The sequence below is a fragment of the Oryza sativa genome, chromosome 1 (assembly GCF_034140825.1).
Source record: "Oryza sativa Japonica Group chromosome 1, ASM3414082v1".
Lineage (NCBI taxonomy): Eukaryota > Viridiplantae > Streptophyta > Magnoliopsida > Poales > Poaceae > Oryza > Oryza sativa.
In genome coordinates this window covers 23,889,187-23,911,910 of record NC_089035.1, presented here as the reverse complement: position 1 = coordinate 23,911,910, position 22,724 = coordinate 23,889,187, and the positions used below count along the sequence as shown (strand labels likewise).

General features: G+C 43.1%; 4 protein-coding genes across 8 annotated transcripts; all 4 read right to left on the bottom strand.

Moving 5' to 3' along the window:
* Positions 1-207: 207 nt before the first annotated feature.
* Positions 208-4,278, bottom strand: LOC4325948 (uncharacterized). 2 transcript variants are annotated; one of them, XM_015794640.3, is made up of 2 exons: positions 3,733-4,278; positions 208-426 (listed from the first exon to the last, which is right to left on the bottom strand). In XM_015794640.3, exon 1 carries the CDS (start codon positions 4,226-4,228, stop codon positions 3,746-3,748), a length of 483 nt encoding a protein of 160 aa, XP_015650126.1. In that variant the 5' UTR covers positions 4,229-4,278; the 3' UTR covers positions 208-426; positions 3,733-3,745. The 2 variants fall into 2 exon arrangements, with proteins under 2 accessions (XP_015650126.1, XP_015650121.1); XM_015794635.3 differs by having other exon boundaries at positions 3,739-4,278.
* Positions 4,279-5,640: 1,362 nt separating this feature from the next.
* LOC4326390 (uncharacterized) lies at positions 5,641-8,515 on the bottom strand. Its single transcript, XM_015794625.3, has 2 exons — positions 8,278-8,515; positions 5,641-7,731 (listed from the first exon to the last, which is right to left on the bottom strand). Exon 2 carries the CDS (start codon positions 7,663-7,665, stop codon positions 5,836-5,838), a length of 1,830 nt encoding a protein of 609 aa, XP_015650111.1. The 5' UTR covers positions 7,666-7,731; positions 8,278-8,515; the 3' UTR covers positions 5,641-5,835.
* A 3,512-nt stretch (positions 8,516-12,027) lies between these two features.
* On the bottom strand, positions 12,028-13,047 carry LOC107276285 (protein SODIUM POTASSIUM ROOT DEFECTIVE 3). The gene is made up of 3 exons (XM_015794612.3): positions 12,666-13,047; positions 12,424-12,499; positions 12,028-12,324 (listed from the first exon to the last, which is right to left on the bottom strand). The coding sequence occupies exons 1-3, from the start codon at positions 12,855-12,857 to the stop codon at positions 12,197-12,199; spliced, it is 396 nt and encodes a 131-aa protein (XP_015650098.1). The 5' UTR covers positions 12,858-13,047; the 3' UTR covers positions 12,028-12,196.
* A 1,374-nt stretch (positions 13,048-14,421) lies between these two features.
* LOC4326389 (protein MLN51 homolog) lies at positions 14,422-21,106 on the bottom strand. 4 transcript variants are annotated; one of them, XM_015794588.3, is made up of 12 exons: positions 20,446-21,106; positions 18,682-18,784; positions 18,378-18,601; positions 17,392-18,221; positions 17,158-17,272; positions 16,528-16,647; positions 15,983-16,023; positions 15,842-15,887; positions 15,680-15,749; positions 15,519-15,597; positions 14,823-14,894; positions 14,422-14,735 (listed from the first exon to the last, which is right to left on the bottom strand). In XM_015794588.3, the coding sequence occupies exons 1-9, from the start codon at positions 21,012-21,014 to the stop codon at positions 15,722-15,724; spliced, it is 2,076 nt and encodes a 691-aa protein (XP_015650074.1). In that variant the 5' UTR covers positions 21,015-21,106; the 3' UTR covers positions 14,422-14,735; positions 14,823-14,894; positions 15,519-15,597; positions 15,680-15,721. The 4 variants fall into 4 exon arrangements, with proteins under 4 accessions (XP_015650074.1, XP_015650082.1, XP_015650091.1 ...); XM_015794596.3 differs by having other exon boundaries at positions 15,709-15,749; XM_015794605.3 differs by having other exon boundaries at positions 18,682-18,781.
* Between the last annotated feature and the right edge of the window lie 1,618 nt (positions 21,107-22,724).

Here is a 22,724-nt window from a genome sequence, read left to right as displayed (position 1 = left end):
AGGCGACCGCAGCGCGATTGAGAGGGGGAAAAAAACTGATGCGTTGCACAGCGGCTCAGCCCAACTCGAACATCTGGTTCACAGAGTCAAAAACGGTTTTGATCTGTACCTGGTCGTGTCTGAGGCAACATATATATTCGGCGCCCCGAGTCTTTCGGACTGAAACGACGATACATGGACATGGGTAACAACTACCAACACAACTAGTGGGTACCAATTATACCAACTATATAGAAGGTATAGATACAAGAGCTACAGTACGCATTGTTCTGTTCCACTTTGTTTGCGTGGGGCGACTGGCTGAACAATTCAGCATTTCAGCCTTATACACGAATAATTACAGACAGGTGCGAAGAAACAGAGAACACTGAAAGCCTGAAGCCTAAGCCGCTTCATGATGCCATATCAAGGAATAGACACCAGGACCTGAAAAAGGGAAAAAAAACGATGAGATTCTTCGTTAATCCATTTAACAGAAGCACACCTCAAGTTGCTGTCAGCTAAATTGGTAATTAATCAGCTTGTTTCGACAGATTTCCAAGAAATTGATCCATTGGAACGTATCCTTCAATTCATATGGCTATCACTGTTTGACTCGTGTGCTCCCACAATTGCTTCACATCACTGAGCCCTGGTCCATAGCCAATGTTTCTTTCAGTGTGTATGTATAGTATAGACACAGCGTGAGCTTCCTTGACTTCAAAAGGGTGAAACCCAAATGTATCTTTCGTTGTGACCTTGTGGGTTTTTCTCTTAAATAACATCCACACAATATCCTGTCAAAGTTAAAACAGGTTTCCCCTATTGAAAAGTAAGTTTAATACCATCCACACAACGTCCTGTCAAAGTTAGAACATGTTACCTCTATTGCAAAGTAGGTTAATTGAATGTTAACTTGGAAAAAAGAGAAGACATGTTGCATACGTTGCTTACGCACGAAAGCAGATAATCGGACATCAATAGGAGCTACACAAAATTGTGACACTACTTTATCCAAGAAAAAAACAATACAATAGCATTGATCTATATCCTTATGATAACAAGGAAATCACATGAACTCTACTGAAATACACTGTTAAAGCAAGCAATTCAAACAAGTCAAAAAGAACATACATAATCAGCACCCTGCAAACCAAATCTGATTTGGTCTAACCCCAAACCTAGAAATTATATACTATTGTTGTAGACTGTTGTTTCTTTTCACTAAAATTCATACTAAGTCAAATAAAGCGGTAGTAGTAGAAGGATGATAAGTGGAACTAGTGAACGAGTTTGATGTCCACAGGACCTGTGGCCACCAGGCATGCTCGTTCTATAGCAATCAAAGTTGATCGTCAGCAATTAAATCTCACACATAGTGATCCTTGCCCATCACCTAACATGAACTTCCCCAATAATAGTGATTCATCTACATCATCTTGATCTGACTCCTGAGACTCCCAGGCATACCAACAACAGCTACTCTGTAGCACACAAACTTACTCTTTATCTAGTTGAAATCCAAAGCAAGCCCCTTCAAGGCATCACCACACTACTCTACTGCACTTGCCACTTTTATTTCCAAGATGCACCTGCTAGAGCAATCATCCTCTACTACCCAAATAACAATCGTGTCTGTCAGTCACTAATCAATTCATAAACTAAAGAACACTGACCTTACTTCATATGCAAACTACATGCTGTCATCAGTTGCAATATCAGCATGCTCGTCAGTGTCACTACTCCACGATATGTCCACCAGACCAAGCTGTTGTCAGAGTAGAAAGCCCACAGAAGACCAGAGGAAAGGGTTTTGAACGTCAATCAGCTCACTGTACAATGTTTTCTGACTTCAAGCAGTGGCGGACGCAAGTTTAAAATACAGATGGGGCGGCAGAGCTAGCCCTAATTAGGTGATGGTACAACACATACAAACCATAGTCGCTGGTTCACGGCATTGGCGCAACAGCGCACGGCACGAACATCGAGAAAGTTAACAACGAAGATTGGTAGTCGAACAAACGTATATAACTTATATGTAGAGAGATAAAAAAAAAAGAGAAATGTTGTTAGACAATAAGGGGAACCACTTTCAATAGCTCGGGGGGTATAAAACGAGATGAAAAATTATTTAGGGGTTTAAGTGCTTCGCTAAAATAGTTCAAGTGAGTAAAATGGATTTTTTTATATATTTACCAATTTAACTATTTACTGTAGACTGTATTATACGCTAAAGAAATAGAAAGAAAATCGAATTTTATGTATGGTCAAAATGGTACTACTTATACACGAATTTTCATAAGTGTTTTTTTCCTATTATTCAATAGTAGACTAATGACTAATGTGTTAGAAATAGGACTAAAATAAGGTTTTGGGGTGTGGGGCGACACGGACTGTAGCTAGGCCGGCCGACCCACCCTGCCCAATGGGTGTGTCCGCCACTGACTTCAAGTAGGATGGAACGAATCTACTCAGGACAAAACACAAGCCTTTATCTCCATAGCATTTTGAACCTGTTCTTGGTCCTTTTGGTGATATAGCTTGTACAATTTCAAGGTCTTGAAAGCACTAAGTTTTTCTGTTTCCGATAATATAAGTGTTATTTTTAGAGAATAGGCCAGAGGCCCAGCTTTTTATAGAAAGCTATTAAGGTTTCGCTGGGGTGAGACCAGCTTACAGGGCAGTTCAGAAAGGAAAAAGGGCACAACCCGGCCAGACATAGGTTTTCAACCTCCAGTAGCAGAACTCAAACTACACAGGTCCAACTCTAAACAACAGAAAAAGCTACAAGGCGAACAAACAAGCTATGGAATACCACACCTATCCAACACCAGTTCTGGAGGGTCTAAAGGCAGCTACACCAGTATAATATAAGTGTGCCTCTGGAACTATATTTATACCGCCTTTTCTCATAAGGTACATTGAAAACTGGAGGTCAAATTCAGTATCCAATTTGTGGGTAAATGTACCCCAAGGCCCCACCTTGAATATTTTCATACTTGGCATGCCAATCAAGTATATTCATCTACTTATCAAAGTTAGTACTGCACAAAATCTATCCACAATCATCGAGGGACATTTTGAGGATAACAATCACTTGGAAATCCCTCAGTGATGTGAAATTATGAATACACAGAGTCTGCATATCAGACAGATTCTATATCATAATTATGCAGCTGACAGTTGATGTACAACACTGCGTCACAATGGTTTCAATTATCAGTGTTGAAAGATTCAGTTGGACTATAAACTACAAGCTCCATAAAGATGATTTGCAGAAACTGGAACTAATTTACAATCAAGTTTGGCAGCTGAAATTGTAATAAAGAGAGCCTATATTGTATTTCAAACGAGTAACCTCGTACTGGAGTAGTAATATTCTGTTTGTATTCCGTTATAACTTTAAGTTCTCCTAAGTCCAAACGGTAGGGACCATTACAGCATAAAAACAACAGAGGTCTTGGAACTATTCATTTCCAGGCAAGACAATATTAAAACTTCACTCTTCAAGTAATTGGAATCAGCACTTCATATTCTTCAATTAAGTGGAGAGATTATCATCAATCCCATTTGTCTTTTAAACAAATTCTCCCGAACAACAAAGAACATGAAACAATTCAAAGCTATTATACTAAACAAAACAATAACATAGTGATCGTGTCCTAAGATTACATCGCCTACCAAGCCAAGCCATGAGACAGCGACAAAAAAAATTGAAATAAAAAAGGAAGCAAAGTGGTAGATTGCTAGTACCTTTACCTTTGTACTAAGAGTCGGCTTTGGCGGGGCACTCGAGGCTGGCGTTGAAGTGGCGGGCGGGGAACTTGGCGGAGACGGAGCCGACCTCGAAGACGAGCTCGTCGCCGTCGGCGCGGATCCCGGTGATGGACCACCACCGGAAGAAGGCCCTGACGCGGATGCCGCTGAGGCCGGAGATGCGGCGGTCGTCGAGCCGGCCCGTGAGGCGGTCGCTGAAGGAGGCGAGGTAGCTCCCCGCGGGGAGCACGATCCGGCAGCTGGAGGCGAGGTCCACGGCGAAGTCCCCCGACCCGGAGTCCAGCGTGTACCCGCGCACGTTCGCCGGCAGCAAGCCCAGCGGGAACCCGCGGTGCCGGAGCTCGTCGTACGCGGTGACGTCGCCGTCGCCGCCGGCGTCGGAGCGGACGACCGGGAGGGCCGCCGACGCGAGGAGGAAGAGCGCGGCGGCGGCGGCGAGGAGCGCCGCGGTTTGGGCAGTGGGTGTCGCCATCGCTGGCTCGCCGCTGCTTGGTTGGGGAGTTGGGATGGATGGGCGCACGCGGAGAAGGAGGGGGTGACGTGGAGAGGTGGAAGAGTGTAGAGCACCATGACAGTTAGGAGAGAGTTAGGCCAGTCACAATGGCTAGTGTCATTGCACGGCTACCCAAAATATTATACCATCTTCTCTCAAATGAAATCTTTTATGAAACAATCCCCACAGTGGAGGGGTTTCACTTTGACGTTTCCAAGACTAAGCAAAGCATTTAATTGATACAAGTTGCTGGGATCATTTGTACCCAAAATCCGGCGCGGCGCGGGAGAATGCGGAGGTCGCACGGCGGAGGCGGACGCAAGAGATCCGGTGAATGAAACGAATCGGCCTCAACGGGGGTTTCACTCTGTTACCGAGGACTTGGAAACGACGCTGACGAGTTTCACCAGGATGAAACTCTTTCCTTCTCTCTCATCCCCATTTCATGCAAATAATCATTTTTTATTCAGTCTTACCCCTATTAAATGTGCATGACACACCAGTGAAACCCCCATTGTGACTGGCCTTATAGCGTGTGCGGCGAAAAGTCAAAGATTTTTTTCCTTTAAATAATCGTTTGCAACGGTGGCAGTTGGCAGTTTTGGCACTGAGCAAAGTAGGCCCGGCTCGGCCCGACCTAATTAGGCCCAAAAGGTAAGGACCAGCCAGAGTTTTTTTTTTTAACTTGTGCATCGATGTGTTTCATACTTTCATGTCAGAGTTGTTCAAGTAGGAAAATGTTGTGCTAGTAGATGTACACGAGAATATGACCCGATCGAAAACAAGTGAAATTGCAACAGCCCAAAGAATCCAAAAGGCTTTTTCTGAAGACAAAAACTTCTGAATTCAGAGAGTGCAGACTGCAGACAAGACAGCAGAGGCACCAGCTATGCCCAAAAAGAAATGGGTGGCTCGAATAAAACTTTTAAGTTCCTATTACATCGAATGTTTGGACATTAATTATAAATATTAAACGTAGACTATTAATAAAACCCATCCATAATCTTAGACTAATTCGCGAGACGAATCTATTGAGCCTAATTAATACATGATTAGTCTATATGATGCTACAGTAAGTATTCTCTAATTATGGATTAATTAGGCTTAAAAAATTATCTCGCAAATTAGCTTTCATTTATGTAATTAGTTTTGTAAGTAGTCTATATTTAATACTCTAAATTAGTGTCTAAATTCCCTGGATCCAAACACCACCTCAAGCTTAAGAGTTCTGAACGATAGAAAACCCATTCAAACAATGATTCCCAGAAGCTACCATGTTTATGGCAAACAACCATGTAGCTGAAAGTTTTCTACTGTCTATTTTCATAGTTTGCAATCAGTTCTCCCTAGCCCATTTTGTGATCAACTAATCCCAGGTAACAGTCAGAAGCTTAACTACTATTTCCTGGCACATATTTGATATTTCAGCTTTTGGCCAACAGAAAAAACAAGATGTGAAACTAAAAGGATTCCTAGAACCTCTGTGTGTGCATAAAACAGTAAATATCTAATCTGAATTAGTTGCCAATAAAACAACTACTCAATACTAATTCATACATAAACAATATGATAGCAATAATCTAATGTCAGTTTCGTAACGAACACTTCTTTTGAGAATGTCCAAGAAGATGACATCGGCCACATTGAACGATTCGTTTTGGCCGTTTCAAGCTTTCTATCTTAAGAATCTTCATTTTGGGACGACCAGGAGGCCTCCGGATCTTGGGCGGGCGAAGAACCGCATATGCTTTGCTTCCTGCACCTTGTGCAAAAGAAAACGGGAGGTTCCATTGGCTTCTATCTGGAATTGAATAGATTGGCTGGGAGTAAGTTTCCCGATACTTCATTATGCTGAAGCATTCATGTGCATACAAGCGAGGATCTTCACCACAGGAAAGTAGTGCAGCAACAGCATGTGCACATGGAATGCCATATATTTGCCACCGACGACAAGAGCAGCACCTGGCTTGCGTATCCACAATGTTTGTTCGCTCAGATGAGACTATTTCAAACTCCACCTTGTTTGCTCGAAGGACTTGATAGCATCCTGAATCAGCGATAGCTTCAGAAATAAGTTTCTCGGCTGATGGAACAAGAATTGAGTTGTATGATAGCGCCAAGTTTTGCCGTTCAACAAACCAGCAGGTCAGTTGGTGTTTGATATGCTCCACAGTTTGCACTATAGGAAACTCATGACACTCCATGGCCCAGTTATATAATATCTCAGTTATCCCAAGATTAAAATGGCCATATCGGATACCCTCAAAGTAAGAAACTGCCCAGAGATTTGGTGGGAAACGTTGGAACCATGGCATGACATCTTGAACTTGGACCATATCATTTACCTTTGAATCAAATTCTGCTGCTGTTAGAGCATAAACAGCACTCCAGAAAATGTTCAGAAGTTTAGGATTTTTGAACTCGTCACGGAAATTCTCACTCACATATCTCAAGCAAAATCCATGAAAAGCAGTGGGGAAGTTTACTTCAACAGCTTCAACCACTTGTGATTGCCTTTCAGATAGTATCGTCAAGACAGGCATCTTATCCGTGTTAACTCCAAGCATCTTCCTCAGTTCTGAAAAAAACCACATCCAGTTTTCATCACTTTCAGCGTCAACAATACCAAATGCTAGCGGGAACATCATGTTTTCAGCATCAACAGCTGACGCACATAGCAATGTCCCAAGATACTTTCCCTTGAGGTCTGCCTTGTCAATTTCCAAAAGGGGTCTACATGCATTTAAGAAACCATGAATAGATGCATGGAACGACACGAACAGCCGCTGGAAGCTATTATCTGGTCCAGTCCCTTTGTATATTGCAACACTGCCAGGATTTGTCTGTACAATCTGCTCACAGTAGGCAGGAAGAAAGCGATATCCATCCTCAAGGGTGCCATGAACAGCAGCCATGCTTCTCTCCTTCCCACGCCATGCCTGCATATAAGAAACTGCTACTCCATGCTGCTCTCGGATATCCTGCAATATCTCTTTTGGCTTATACTGTGGGTTATCTCTTAGCGTTGCCTCAACGGACCTAGCAACCCAACCAACGGTAGCCTGGTGATGATGCAAGTCACGCACACCGTCGCACGTGTGCTCCCCGTGCAATGTGCGTACAGTGAAAGTCGGGACACCATGGCACTTTGCCACATGCACACGCCACGGGCAGCCTTCCCTCGCGCACTTGGCGATGAACCGGCTCCGGTCAGATTTCACGACACGGAGCTCGAAATGCATAGCAATGGCCATGTCCTTGACGGCCCTCCGGCACGCGTGGACATCGACAAACTCTTGCCCGATGACAAGGCCTTGCTCTACAAGATTCTGCTCTAACTCATGCGTGGGATCTACAAGACTCTGCTCTAGCTCCGCCGCCAGGTCTGGTTCAACTAAAATCTGATCGTCTTCCATCAATCATCCACAAGATTACAAAATCACTTATCGCGCCACATAGAAAGTTTGCTCGCAATTCGACCGCTGCACAAGATTAACACAAAACACCTAGTCATTCAATCGAAAAGAAAAAATGGCAATTCAAAAGAGGTACAGCCAAGTTCAAACCAAATTAGGGCAGGTGAGTTCGGTTGAAAGTTGAAGCCTACTCCCTCCATTTCATGATGTAAGTCATTCTAGCATTTCCTACATTCATGTTGATGTTAATGAATCTAAACATATATATCCATCTAGATTCATTAACATCAATATAAATGTGGAAAATGTTACAAATGACTTATGTTGTGAAACGGAGAAAGTACTTTATTTACTTCCTATTTTTTCTTCGGAGGAAAAAATAAACTATTCAGTGGCGGATAGCGTGGAGCATGAGGTTGAGCTGAACCAAAAGTGCTACAAAGAGTCCACCACGCATCCATGAAATCCGCATGAAACTTAACGATTGAAATGGGATGAAACTTAACGATTGAAATGGAGGAAAGAAATCAATCAAGTCCCCGTGGATCTCCAACCTACTGAAGTGGCGTGGACGAGGAGCGAGTAGGGATAGTAGGAGAGAGAGATGAATACCTTCAACTCGATTCAAGTTGGAGGCGGGGGACGGAAGCCCCGCTTCCGCCGCCGCTCCAAACCCGCCCGCAGGGGCGTGCGCGCGAGGGGAGCGGCGGAGGGGGGAGGAGGCCGCCTTCCGCGTGTCTCCGGGACTAGCAGGCGGCGGCGCGCGGGAGGCGGCGGAGGCGGGGGCGGCGAGGAGAAGAAGAACGGCGGCGGTCCGGCTGGGCAGATCGGAAAGACGGGTGGAGGGGGTGGGGGGCATTTTGGTCATTCGATGTTTTTCAGCCTTTTTTTTCGAAATTAAAATTCGGGACACCGTTCAAGTCGAAAGTAGCGATGTGGTTTTTTTTTTACAATTTTTATTTACATTTTTTTAGCATACACATATATCAATGCAATCTATTTTTTAAAAAATAAAATGACCAAAATGCTACTAGTTAGGTGGGACAAGTATTAGAAGTTTCTAAATGCATATGTCAACTAAATTTCATCTAGTCCCACAAAGATAAAATGGAATTATGTGGGTTTTTTTTTTACAATTTTTATTTGACATTTTTTTAGCATACACATATACAAATGCAATCAGTTTTTCTAAATAAAATGATCAAAAATGCCCCTAGTTAGGTGGGACAAAGTATTAGAAGTTTCTAAATGCATGTCATTTCATCTAGTCCCATAAGGATAAAATGGAAAATAGAATATCACACATTAGGTACTTCTTCCATTTCATATTATAAGACTTTCTAGCATTGTCCATATTCATATATATATATATATATACCATTTCATATTATAAGACTTTCTAGCATTGTCCATATTCATATATATATATATATATATATGGGGTAATGTTAGAAAGTCTTATAATATGAAATGGAGGGAGTAGATCGTAGTGACAAATAGATGACAACAAAATTATTACTTATTGCACATTAAATTATCTAGGCTCTTTATTTTCATTCAATAAAAAATACTACATGACCAATGAGATCAAGTCCTATATGTAATCACTATAATTAACCATAGTACAGAATATACTGTGTTGTAACCATGAATCCCTACGGTTTATGGCAAACATATATTTCTACTCACAAGTCACAAATGTTCTCCAGTTGCTTACTTGCTTGCGATCTGAATCCATTTAAGAATCCCATTTGAAACAAGCAGATTCAAAACACTACATTTAGTCAAAATATATTTATGTTTGACTTTTTTATTAAGCTCCAATTTTTCACTGTCTACTATTTTAAAAATTATGATTTATTTTCAGAAGTATTTGTATAAGCTAAACATACTCTGCTAAAGAAAAAAGAATTAAGTGAGATCAAACGAAACCATGCGAGCACAACTCTCGGGACATTTTACTACTCTCTACTTAACATAATGAAAATGTTATGTTAAGTTATTGAGTCTGTGCTAATGTATTACTCCATCTATTTTTTAATATATTATGTCTTTTGGCACGACGTTTCAATATTCTCCTTATTCAAAAAATGTAGATAAGTATCATTTTTTTACTTGTTTTATCACTTAAGAAACTTTAAGCATGACTTGTATCCTTTACATTTATATAAAAAAAAGTTGGGTGAATAGCTCATTTAGTCCTTCAAGTTTCACCGAAGGCTCAATTTGGTCCTTCACGTTTCATTTTGTCCACATAACTCCTCTAAATATTTGTTTTGGCTTGACATCATCTTTGGGCCCACTTAATATGCCATATGGCTATTTTTAGTCAATATTTCTATTAGAAAATGTCCCTTTTGCCCTTAATTTATATACAACTATATATAAAAAGGAGAAAACCAAGATGAATAAATAACATTGTAGATATACTTCCCATTATTTCAACATGTGCACATGAAACTTAAGCAATTTCTATCGTATACACTTGCTAGTACATAATTTATTTTCGTTTTACATAATTTACTATACATTATCTATAAAAAAAATCAAGCATACATTTTTTCTCTTATATATGTGAATGATGGGGGTATAAGTGTCATTTATCAAGAGAGTTGTTAGTTCAAGGATAAGTTTGAACTAAAATGAAAACTTGAAGGACCAATATGAATAGATTGAAACATCAAGGACTAAACTGAGTCTCAGGTGAAACTTGGAGGACCACTTTGGCTATTCACCCAAAAAAGTTTATGGTGTTGTCTTACAAAATAGAGACAGTATATCATTGGTTATCGGTATAATCCACGGTTGAGCTTAGTGCTATCTTCATAATTATCCATATCATCTAGAAACTACAAGGCATGTCCGGCTGTCTGTTCTATGGCTGCAGCACAGCCGGCACCAACAGTGCTGCACACACACGGCGCCCAACAGGGTAGCACGCACACGGCGCAGCCGTAGCTGCCGCAGCCAGCTTGCCGAACAGGCCCACTAAAGAACTCGTGTTTTTCTATGATTGCCTGTAGTGTTGTATCTACAGTAGATGATATTGGCATACAGTCATCCATTGCTGCTAAGGGGCAGTGCTACAGAGGATCCTTGTCCCTTTTAGGGCATCTGCAACCAAAGCCACACCTAGAGTGCCCTCACTAACTAAGGACACTCTCAGGGGCACTCATCTTCCAATGGAGGATACACCTAAGTAGAATCTTCAAAATCTGAAGCAACTGGATAAAGGTACTCTAGCCCACAGTGGGTGTCCCAACACAAAAGTCCACACTAGGTATTTTCCCATACTACCACTCTCTTCTCTTTTTCTTCGTGCCTATTCTTCTTCGTCGCCCCTCTTCTCCTCCTTTTCTTCGCCTCGTAGCCTGTCCTTCCCGCCTCGGCGCCGTTGCCGTCCTTCCCACCTCGGTGCCATTGTCGTCCTCCCTCTCCCTATCTCCCCCGCCACCGTCGCTCGCCTCACTCTCCCTCCTCTCTCTCTCTCTCTCTCTCTCTCACCGCTCACCTCACTCTCACTCCCCCTCACTCTCTCTCTCTCTCTCTCTCTCTCTCTCCCGTCGCCGACGGCTACGAAGGTGATGAGGGCCGTCGCCGCAGCGTCGGCGAGCGGACAACGGTGAGCAGCGCGCGGATCTGTTCGTCGGCAAGCGGCGCGCGGATCTATTCGTCGCGCCGCGGATCCGTCGACCTCGCCGTCGAAGCTCCTCTTCGCCACCTCTCTCCTAGATCTGGCATGACGGCGCTGCCTACTCCGGTTCTGCCCCATCGCACTCGTCGTTGACTCCGCCTCACCGCATCGAGGTGAGGGGCAAGAAGGGGAAACAAAGGGGGAGGAGGTAGGGGACAGGGCACCGGGTCGCTGCAATGTGTAACCTCGAGGGAGTGGCTCCGGAAAAAGGGAGCTGAAGAGTCAGAGGCGTGCGTTCCCCTCGTGGGGGTCGCACCTCCCTCTAGGGACACGCCTCGCGGACGGAGGGCAGACAGCGTGAAGCGGGGGCACGCATTGTACGTGGCCTTATAAGTCTTTGGTTACAGAGAACATGTAAGCAGATATGGTTGTGTATTGTGTATTGGTGGACGTTGTCGTTTGTTGTTTGCATTTTGCGCCCCAACCATCTCTTCGTGAAAAGACAATTCCTTCCTCTCCCTTTCCTTCTCTCATCTAAGTCAGCAAAATAATCATTTTAACAGGACTTTACTTCCTAGTAGTATTGAGTTATATGTCCAAACAATAGCTCGTATACTCGTTTATCTTAAGATTTTCATTCTGAACATTTTTCTGCCTTTGAATTGAAGAGTCGTGAGAAACGCCAAGGGTCTTCCGACTAACTCCACGAGATGATGGGCTAGACGATCTGGGTTCGAAACCTTACCTCTTCTAATTATTTTGTATTAGGTCATTTCCTAATATTTGCATCTTTTTTAATTGAAGAATCGTTTCTCTTAAAGATTACAATCGTGATCGGAATTCGTCCGATAAACATGTACTATGTATGACACGTTGACAAAACAAAAGTACTAGCCACTAGGCAGCCGCCAAAATCTGTGCAGACTTCATCACCTTGCAGATGCTCTCCAGGACTTCCATGGGGCTGACATTGCCGACCACGGTCACCTTCTTGTTCTCCAGCTCCACCTTGAAGGACACCACTCCTGATCATGTCAATCGAGTAGAGAGATCACTATATCAGAGTATCAGCTTTCAGTAAGATCGATGAACATAGTGTTTACCAGTCACATTCATTCATGTACCTTCCATCTTCAAAATTTGCTTCTCAACCTTCCTCGCGCAGCAATGGCAGTGCATAGACACCTTCAGTGCTACTGTCTGCAGTGCACCGCAGCAGCACATGCAGAAAAACACAGCATTAAGTTACTGACAGAGAAATTAGAGAGGATAAAATCTAAAGGCAAGAAATGCTTTCGATTTCAGAAACAACTATATGCATTTTTTTTTTCTGAAATGATGATTTCATAAACAAGGTAGTACGCACCTTTGGTTCTTTCACAGCTGATGATGATGCGTTCGGTTCGTCTTCAAGATCAGTGACCGGCACAACCTGTTCCAAGTGGCTCCTCAGCAGGCCGCGCCTCTCGCTGCTTCCCTCGTCTTCCTCCAGGTGATGATGATCTTCATTGGAATGCGGAAACCAACGGAAAGCCTTCTTCAGACCTCTTGCAGCCATACGGAAGCCCTCTGATTAGACACCAATTAACCAGCTTGATCACTCTTCAAATATTAGCTTATATAGAGAATTGACAGAAGTCACAAGGTAGAGGCATTTATATGAGTTGTTGATCTGCATTCATGAGACAGCCAATGGCAGTCCTGCAGTACTATTAACATTGTAGCTTAACCAAGACAAATATGCCTGAAGGAAGATCCTGTGAGATCAACAAACAAGGAATCCATAACCATAAGTCCTTACAACCTCACTGGTAGTCTGGTAGATCTATCCGTCCAACCACTCACCAGTTGATAGAAAGTTAGAAATGATTAGACAACTATTATGTACCAGGTTACCAACCAGTACTGCATCTCGATATCACACTGGACTCCTGTAGAATGGCTGGGTATTAGGTTACCTGATCGATAGATATTTCATCTGAATGACAAAAATTATTTGTAAACTGGCCCTGCAAGACAGTTTCGTACCCACTCGAAGATGTCTTTTCAGCTGTACGCACGCGTATTTGATATTTCAGTTTACAGAGGATACGAAAAAAAAAAGATTTCAGTTTACAGAGGATACCAAAAAAAAAAAGATGGTGGTCTGTTGTAGAGGGACTCTGGGCCAGAAGCGGGCCCAAGGTGCAGCAGCCTGTTATCCTTCCACCGATGGAAGCGGGCAGTGATCGCTGCTCTGTGAAGCCAGCCTCACGCTGTGCCTGCCACTTTAGGGCCGGAGAAGCAAAGCAAAGGCCTTCGCCAAAGCCCCTCCGGCCCACTACGCAACTTGGAACGGGCAAGCCAGCAAGATTACAACAACATGGGGCCCAGGATCAGAATCCACACCAAACATCCGCAGCCACCTTTAGTGCCCCCGCTTGGGTTACAGGCTCTCGCTACTGAGCTCGGCGAGGCAGGGTAGGCGAGCTGAATATTTAACTTGGTTTCCCTCTTTGTAAACTGTCGAGGTGGTACTAAAGAGGTGAGGAATAAAGCTGCTACTCACTACCGTTTTGTCATTTGTGGGTGTGTCTTTTCATGGATTTGGACCCCCGGCAGTTCTTCCTCTTGGAATTTGTGGCCTGGTTCGGCCTCTTTCAGCCGATAATGAGTTTTCTTTTGTCTCGTTCGAAATGAGTTTTTAATTTTTCATCTTTACAGATTGGTTATTTTCTGCCGTGCTGCACGTAACCCTTGATTCTAGTAAGTTTTACAGAAATAATCATAATGTAAAATTCAAGTGTTCTTTTTTTTTTATCATTGGCCACTGGCCAGTTTGCGCAGGTAAATCTTCAGTCCTGATTTTTTTTTATCACTGGTCATCTATTCGCTAATTCGGTCCAGTTCTCATAAACCTATAATTTATGTTTTTCTTGTAATGTGCACTGTGCAGCTCAGCGACTGATCGTCAGGGGAAAAGGTTGCTCGGTTTACTACCTTTGAACATTCCAAATCATAGTATAATGGTAGCATAGTTACCGTTTTCCATGATACTCCTATCTCGGCCTTTCAGCCAGCTAAACATCTCCCTCAAAACCAGAAGTGCAATGGACAAGAAAAAATATAGTGAAAACTGAGAGTTTTGTTGCTACCAAGATGGAACCGGACTGACTCATTCAAGCTGTAAACTTGTCACAAATCGCACCCAGGTTTACACATTGTTCAAGAGATACAAACTGCAGCTATAAAGCCACTTGTGCTAACAAATACCACTATAAGAGGATAGGTATATCAGATCGACACAAAGTACAGTCGCTAAAAAGATGTACTAAAAAACCCAAACTTTTATCAACCAACGCAGATCATTATTCCAAGCTCTCTTCAAGAACCGCCCACATCTTCAGACGCAACCAACGAATTTGACATTTCTCAACGCATCACAACCGAGCAAAACCTAAATGTTCATGATAGAGTCAGTCACCTATATTATCATCAAAAACTGAATGCGTTCTCTAAATCATTGCTCTTACAAAAGGCTTACCACAATTCAAGCAACAAAGGCCACCCCTGAGTCTGCTGTGAAGTGACACCAGCACAAACAGGCGTTTATAACCTTCAGAACAGTATAAATCAAGTTAAAGCAGACAGCTTTTACCAGTTTGTCTAAAAAAGGAGAGATACCTATCAATGAAGTTAAGAAAAAAGGTGCACTAGAATGGTTAGAGAGTATAGTACTACTCTAGTATAATTTAGATCCAAGAAAAAGTGTCTGGGTTGTGAAAATACATGCTATTGTCATTTCTTGAGGCAAAATACCCTGTAACGGTTGCTCATGTAGAAGTGTTAAAGAAAGGGATAATGATATGGAGTTAATAGGAGCAGCATGCTTTTTTGTTATATGACCTAAAATGGCATCTAAATCAAGAAAACTAGTGTAACATTCACAATCATTGTCCCTTACAAATATGCTTTGGAATCAATCCAAACATATCGCTAAGGTATAAACAGAAGGATTGTAAAAAAGACAATGACGTTCATGAAATAGGGCATGTAGTGATGTTAAATTTACAAGTTCATACACTAGATTGCACCCACCAGAAAAGTTTGTGTACCACCAATGCAATTTACTCTTAAATTTAATGTTAGGAGTAAAATGAGCAGCAAATGCATACCATTTGCTAAAATATATTGTGTGCAAATTAGTAAGGGAATTGAAAATGTCAAAATAGGGCAGTACCTAACATAACTTAGGACAAGAAGCCACCCAAAGTGCTCCAGATCAAAACAGGAGATCACTAAGGGCTTAAAAATATAGCCTGCATAAGCATACACCACAGATAAGTTTGCAGGACATAAGGAAAATTGTAGGTATATCAAACAAATATATAAATAACTGACCATAAGCAGCTTATTCAGATGCTATTCACCTTACATGGTGCTTCACTGACTGAAGTTCATCTCTGAGTATCTGCATTAAGGAGTAAATACATGAGCTGAAAATCATGGCATGAAAACAGTATACACCAGGTGAGATTCAAAATGTTATTAGAGAATACTTGCCTCCTAGGCTTGTTCTGACGCTGATCAACCTCTTCATTGACAATATCTGCAATGCAAAATGTCAACCAAATATTTATGGAAGCAACTTACAAATTGTAATATAATATAAGAGTCAACATCAATAAAGGTAGTATGATGTACCATTTCGAGGAGGGGAAGCCCCCTTGTTAGCAATAGATTCCCTGTAAGAATGAATAAATATTTTTAATTCCCACTTTCAAAGGAAAATTCATGGATGATACAAGAACACAGATCCAGGTAGGTTACATAATACTAATGCCTTTATATGTATCGCGCCCAAATTCCTCCAAAGTATATTCCCATTCTTATATTAACATTTCTGAATCAAATGTGTATCCAACAGTAATACTTCTTTTAGCCATTCGAGTGATCCACTTCATCAGTTCATCAATATACATACACATTCTGAACCAGTACGTAGTTGAGTACTTTGAATTGAAATACAAAAATGTACATATATCAAGCTGGGGGCTATCACAACTGCATTTGCAGCTAATAATACTAGTCAAAACAAGTGATAATGTTTTTGAAGATGCATACATGGTCAGACGGCTAAGTCTAAAGCAGATGTTCAGCACTTTAGTTTACACCAAGAGGCGCTTTTCCCACAGAACCAGAGCAGCTTAACCCATGTATATAAGCTATTTGTCGATTATATCCTTTACCTGGAAGGAACTGACGATGAGGTCTGTCCTGAAGATCTGGAGTAAAAGGCTGGATCCAGAGCAATATAAGGTGGATATGATCCTCCAAAAGCACCAGCTGCACCAGTTAACAGTGGCAACCTACCAAACCAACATTTCATGTGTTATAAGACAGAATAATATAAAAAATCATGCAAATAAGGCCCAACAGTCAGTATATAGTTTATAAAGACAAAGAACAAAAGCATCATATTGGAATCCATAGGAAAATAAATCAGAACTAAATAAATAGGAGAAAGGTATTATTACATCTTCAACAAAACAAAAATGACGCCCCAAAAGAGTTTATGAGCGAATATTACTTGGGAAAGCAAGTTTCAGCTATAAAATCCCATAACATATTATATTGAAAGATAAAACAAAAGCATTTGTAACAACTATCAATTCCTGCTATCATAGTTTAATTAAACAAAAGCTAGACAAAGTATAGCTAGAAATCAAAACAAGACGTGCTATTCTAAGAACAAGTGAAAATACTGTTTGGTGTAATATTGTCTTATATTCACCCCTTGCAGTTAAGATTACATCCAGTTGTTACACCACAGAAAATATTATTGTGAAAAGCAAATCTAGTGAGACAATGAAATATACCATGTCATTTCGTTATTTCCCATTCCCATCTGCTGTTGAGCCACATAGCCAGGGAGGGCCATACCAACAGTAGGAACTCCAACACCACCAGGATGCTGACTGCCAAATTGCATGACTGCATTAACGATGAAAACAGGAAAGACAATGAGTTCAAGTGATGGCATTGGAAATTAGAAAGTCAAAGCAATCCGATTATTACAAGAAAAGATCTGTTGAATTACTAAGGAAGCAAACCTGGAAGGAGAGCTGGAGTGCCAGGAAAATTTTGTTCGCCCTGGGCAAGACCAATAGCCCCAGCAGCCCCAATAACCTGGGCTCCACCATACATAAAGGAACCCCTTCCTGCTTCCTGACTGTTGGTTTTTCCTGCCCCAGATGATGCATTTGATTTGTTCGAACTAGGATACAGACCATTCTCAACACTTTCAGTTGATCTAACAGGTAGATGCTGAGTGGTTGACGGGTTGCCAGTGCGATGGTTCAACTGCTGAGTTGGTATTCTCATTGCAGATTGAGTTTGCACTTGCCCTGACTTCTGGTGCACGACTGATGTGTGACTTTGCTGGTGTGTAGGAGCCCTAGGATTTTGGTGAAGAGACGAAGTGGACTGATTGTTTGAAGGAATCCCATTTCCTCCTTGAGTTCTAACAACAGAAGATTGACCATGATTAACTGTCGATGCTGCAAATCCTGATGAATTCAACGATGTTCCTCCACTCCTTGGAGATTGTCTAACAGGACCATCAGCATGTTGAAACCTGTCACGTGCACCATAATCCCTTCTAACTGCTGGGCCAGATTGTACCTTTGCATTGTCATCCATCTTCATAGAAGATGGAAAGACTTTATTGGAACCCCCTGCTTGCATATTGTCCCTTCTTTGAGCTGGCACAGAGAAATCTGGGTTGGAGGCACCAGAGGGATAAAATGGTGGTGACGCTGAATTTAAGCTTGAATTCACAACATTCTTTTTAGGAGGGGCCATTTCTGACTGCGCATTTAAAGTTTGGCCACTCTCTCTGACGGCTGAAGCACTTGCAGCAGACTCTCGTGATCTTGCAGGTCTGAACAAGTAATAATAAGATAATTATGTAAGGCGAAAATCACAAGCAAAGCTGTGCAGCCATGAAACCTATTTACAGTCAAGTGTCCCCAGTGGTGTGTGCAGTATTGTGTTTTTGTTGGGTAGTTGGGAAGGATTCAAAATAATAATCACTTACTGTTTCCGCTGGAATCCAACAACATCTCGGTTGTTCTTTGCAACAGCTTCATAACGTCGAGGTCCTCTCCCTCTAACAACCTTTTGGGGTCGGTTTTGGTGGTTGTTGTTGATATCTTCATTATAACCGCGATACTTTCCACCTCTGGCAAACCCATGACCAGTGCCCCGAGTTCTACCCCCACCACCACGGCCTCTAAAGCGACCCCTTGACATTCGCTTATCCTGCAATGCAGAAATCCTACCTCAATACTAACATTGAAGAAAAAGCTATCATTTGCACATTAAAGGAATTGGACAGATACCTCATAGTGCTCCTCATGCAAATTCATTTCCTCAAATCTGTCATGCACCCACGCTTGATCATCTTTAGCGTCCCATAACTTCCTCCCACCAAACATTCTCCTGCTTTCAGAAGAAAGTAAAAAACAAAATCAGCACAGTTGAAGAGCAAGATCTCATTTAGCAGCCACTACTATCCAATGACAGACTGCAGCAGGGTCAAAATATAACGATAACCAACATGAGCCGATGCTCAATAGATTAGCTGTAGCTACTATATATTTAGCAGACGCTTGCCAACCAGAGCATCCATTTGCAGAGGAGATGCAAAATATAATTGACCCAGGAAGCTAAAACATATGGTGGAAGAAGAATGATGAACATGCTCTATTGCTGATTGCACATTGAAAATCGTTAGCATACAAACAAAAGGTAAGCTCGCAGCTCACTCTTCCCATGTTGGTCCCAACAATGTGGCACAGTTTTTCATCATCATGGAATCAAATAGAGGGGGTGACAAACCCTCTAATGAATGCCCGTGGATATTTACAGGTTATGGGGTTTTCTGCAAAATAGAAATTACTAGCCTGCCATCATGGGTTGCAACAGGTGTGTTGCAAGCTGACAGTGACATGTCACCGGTGAGCACCATGTGGAATCATTTTGCTTCTATGGCCTGTTTGACCCGAGTCCGCATCAACTAAGCAAGTTGTTGCACCGAAATGAGTGTTTTGTAGGTTATTGCACCTATTTGCAGTCCATGCACCATGAGTACAATTTACTCTTCTTATAGCTAAATTCCAACATTCTATGCCCAAAAACGATCATTAGGCATTTAGGTTCTACTAAATATGCAGTGATTAGCCTTCTCATTATATTAAAATATGTCCTACATATTGCATTTCTAAGGAGTATTCATAACGGCCATCTCATGGCAAAAAATGAATTTATTCAATTCACAATCAGCCCAATCTAATCCCCCAACCCCTCCTCTTTTCTTCTCCGGTGTTAGCTAAACTTATGCATTAGAGTACATGCTTAATAAACATTGGCTCTTGTCCTACTAAAACCCTAGCATTGAAGGAACAAACAAAATTCTATGTAGCTAACCTCCAGGACAGCATCTTAAGCATCAAAATTTAAGCACACACAAATCTGAGTTACTGTCAAAAACAAGTAATAGCAAGAACCAAGGTTGGGAAAATGTGTCTGCATTAGCTCCCAACAAACAAGTATCTAGCACGAGTCCCTGGATTTCATTGTAGGAACATATTTCATGTAGGACTCCCTGAAAAAGTGGTTTCACTGGACCCTTACTGTGGATTATCATTTGTCATTATAACCTCATTCAAACTTTTCACGTTTCCTGATATTTTATCAGTTTACAGCTTGATCACTATGTTGATTTTAGTTTCGAGCACGACGACCCAAACATATTCAAAATAAATGAGTTCAGATGCTCTGGTAAGTTATATCCTTCATTTTCTACATAGTTCATTTTCAAAGTTTAAAATTTATACTAAGCTTAAAGTTCAGTTTTTTCTTGTGAAAGGCTTTTGCCTGAATTGCATGTGATAAATCCCCCTGCGCTTCCTCGCCTACCTTTGGCATCGATGCCTCAATTCACAGATTCACTACGTTTTGATTATGCCCGTTTTACTTTGCTGAAGTATAATGCAGCTCTGGCTTCCTCGAGGCCACAGCCACAGCCTACGGTTGAGCAATAGCAATTCTACCAAAACTATGGGTACAGCAGATAAGGCATAAGTTTTTCAGGAAGAACTCACCTGCGGCGGCCACGACTCTCCTCTTGGAAGCGGTCATCGTGCATGTAGAAGGCGCCGGACGTGGGTACCGCAAACGGCTCCTGCTCCTTCTTCTCTTCTCCATCCCCTTCCACCGCCGCCTCTCCCTCCACGTCGCCCTTCTCCCCATCCTCCCCCTGGGCACCGGCGACCTCCTTGGGCGGCTCCGCGCGGCCGTCGTACTCCTCCTCGAAGCCCTCGCCGACCTCCTCCTCCGCCAAATCATCGTAGTACTCCTCGTCATCGTCCTCGTAGGCCTCGTCCTCGTACACCTCGGCTGCGCCCTGCCCGTCGCCGTCGTCGCCGTCGCCGCGGTCGGACCCGATCCGCGCCCTCCCCTCCTCGGACCCCTCGTCGTCGCTGGCCTCCCGGCGCCGCATCTCCGGGAGCAGCGCGTCGTCGGGGTCGCTCACGTACTCCTCGTCATCCCCGGACCCCGCCGTCTCCGCCTCCGCCTCCGCCTCCTCGGGCGTCAGCGGCGCCGCGGGGGGCTTCTCGGCGGCGTGGGCCTGCTCCGGCTGCGCGTCCGCCGGCGTCGTCGGGTCGGCCATGGGCGGGCGGGCGAGCGAAGCAACCCTAGATTTGGCTGCGGCGGTGTGGTGAGATTTTTTCTTTTTTTTTTCTCCTTTTTCTTCCCTCTCTCTCCGTGGGTTTGGTTTGGTTTGGTTTTGTGTGGGGAAGCGAGACGAAAGAGTTCGAATCGAAGGGGGAGAGGGGGGGAGGCGTGGAACGGAACGGGACGGGATTACGGACGGGGCAGGGTGAGAGCGAGGCGGACGGGGCGTGGAACGGCTACGGCACGGGAGGGCAAAGCGCGAGTTCTCGCCAGTTTTTTAGATGTAAACGTCTACAGCCTACAGGTTTCTCTTTGGTTTTTGGATGGATACAGGAGCAGACGGTTGCTCAGTGCGGATTTATAATTCGGCATTGCTAGTCTTGGTGTTAAAATATTATAGGGTTATGATTTTATCCGTGCCACTACAAATTTATTTATTTAGATAAATGTTATATTTAAAAGGGGGTGCGACGTATAATGTGGTGAGAATAATTACATCGTCGAATTATCCTTACGACCATTAGACCGAGTGATTATACGGTTAGAAATTTTCTATGCACGCTCTTTCTTTTAATCAGTGCATGTACCTACGTTGTAACGGGGTCCATATAAGTAAGGGTAGACTATAAGTGTGATTGAGGATAAAACATTGTATTCGGTGGTTACATACATACGCTATGTGTGGGTGCATGTTGAGAGCGTCGTGGAAGAAGTGGACGGAAGGAAGATGAGTTGGCTTTTAAGCTAGTAGAGATGTAGGTAAAATATTTCAGTCACTTTGCATTTTACTGGGCCATGTACGAGCGGCACCTACGGCCTACAAGGTAGTATGGCGCACAAACCAACAGCCTATGTTGGCCGAGCTAGCGGCAATTCAAGGAATAAGTTCACTTTTCATCCCTCAACTTTACGTCAAGTTTGTTTGACATCCCTGGTACAAAACCGTGTAACTTGTATCCCATGGCAGTATTGACCTCATTTTCCCATGTTTTTGCTCATGTGTCAGTTGTCCGGCCCCACTTGGTCAGGTTGCAGTGACAGTGAAAGATTTGTGCAATGACGACGATGCGGAGAGGAGTGTAGGCGCAACAATGGTGATGACGAGGTTGGACGGCCACCACATCGCCGCTGGCTCCACCATATACCGCCAAAATATTTCCACCCACCTGAACCTAAGCACCTAATCATCCACAAGCTCGATCGCTTTACATGATATAAGCAACAACATGAAACAATCATGAGTCGATCAAATGATCCATGGTCGAAGATGATAAAAAAAAAGAGTCACTTTTGATCTGTCATGGATGGTAGAAACTAGCAAGAAAGGTGTGTGGAATGTGAGCATAGGACGACGAAGAAGGAGATGTGTTTGCCATAGAAGACGAGGATGGCGGTGATGACATAGGTAGCGTACACCGTGCTGGCACCAAAGTTGGCAAAGAAGGAGATGAACACGTGCTCCTTCACATTGAGCGGCTCCGGGTTGAGGGTGAACTCTAACGGCCGCGCGCGCGCAGAAGAAGGCATGCTCCTACAGTACCACCGCCATGAGGCAGCCAAGCGGCACAACGGCAATCTGCAAGGAGATAGCAGTGATGGTGTGCGGCTTCGGGTAGTACCAGAAGAATTGGTTGAGAAAGGAGAGCACCGCGCACGACGTTATCCCTAGACTGCACATCCGGAACATCAGCACCAACAACTCGTG

What these genes read in the sequence shown, in the direction of transcription:
- LOC4325948 (XM_015794640.3), bottom strand. Translation starts at nt 4,228, where the DNA reads ATGGCGACACCCACTGCCCAAACCGCGGCGCTCCTCGCCGCCGCCGCC.
- LOC4326390 (XM_015794625.3), bottom strand. Translation starts at nt 7,665, where the DNA reads ATGGAAGACGATCAGATTTTAGTTGAACCAGACCTGGCGGCGGAGCTA.
- LOC107276285 (XM_015794612.3), bottom strand. Translation starts at nt 12,857, where the DNA reads ATGGCTGCAAGAGGTCTGAAGAAGGCTTTCCGTTGGTTTCCGCATTCC. An exon ending in CAGCTGTGAAAGAACCAAAG is followed by an intron (nt 12,500 to 12,665) that starts GTGCGTACTACC and finishes GGTGCACTGCAG; the next exon opens with ACAGTAGCACTGAAGGTGTC. An exon ending in GCAAATTTTGAAGATGGAAG is followed by an intron (nt 12,325 to 12,423) that starts GTACATGAATGA and finishes TGACATGATCAG; the next exon opens with GAGTGGTGTCCTTCAAGGTG.
- LOC4326389 (XM_015794588.3), bottom strand. Translation starts at nt 21,014, where the DNA reads ATGGCCGACCCGACGACGCCGGCGGACGCGCAGCCGGAGCAGGCCCAC. An exon ending in GAGAGTCGTGGCCGCCGCAG is followed by an intron (nt 18,785 to 20,445) that starts GTGAGTTCTTCC and finishes TTCTTCTGAAAG; the next exon opens with CAGGAGAATGTTTGGTGGGA. An exon ending in GGAAATAACGAAATGACATG is followed by an intron (nt 16,648 to 17,157) that starts GTATATTTCATT and finishes TTGGTTTGGTAG; the next exon opens with GTTGCCACTGTTAACTGGTG.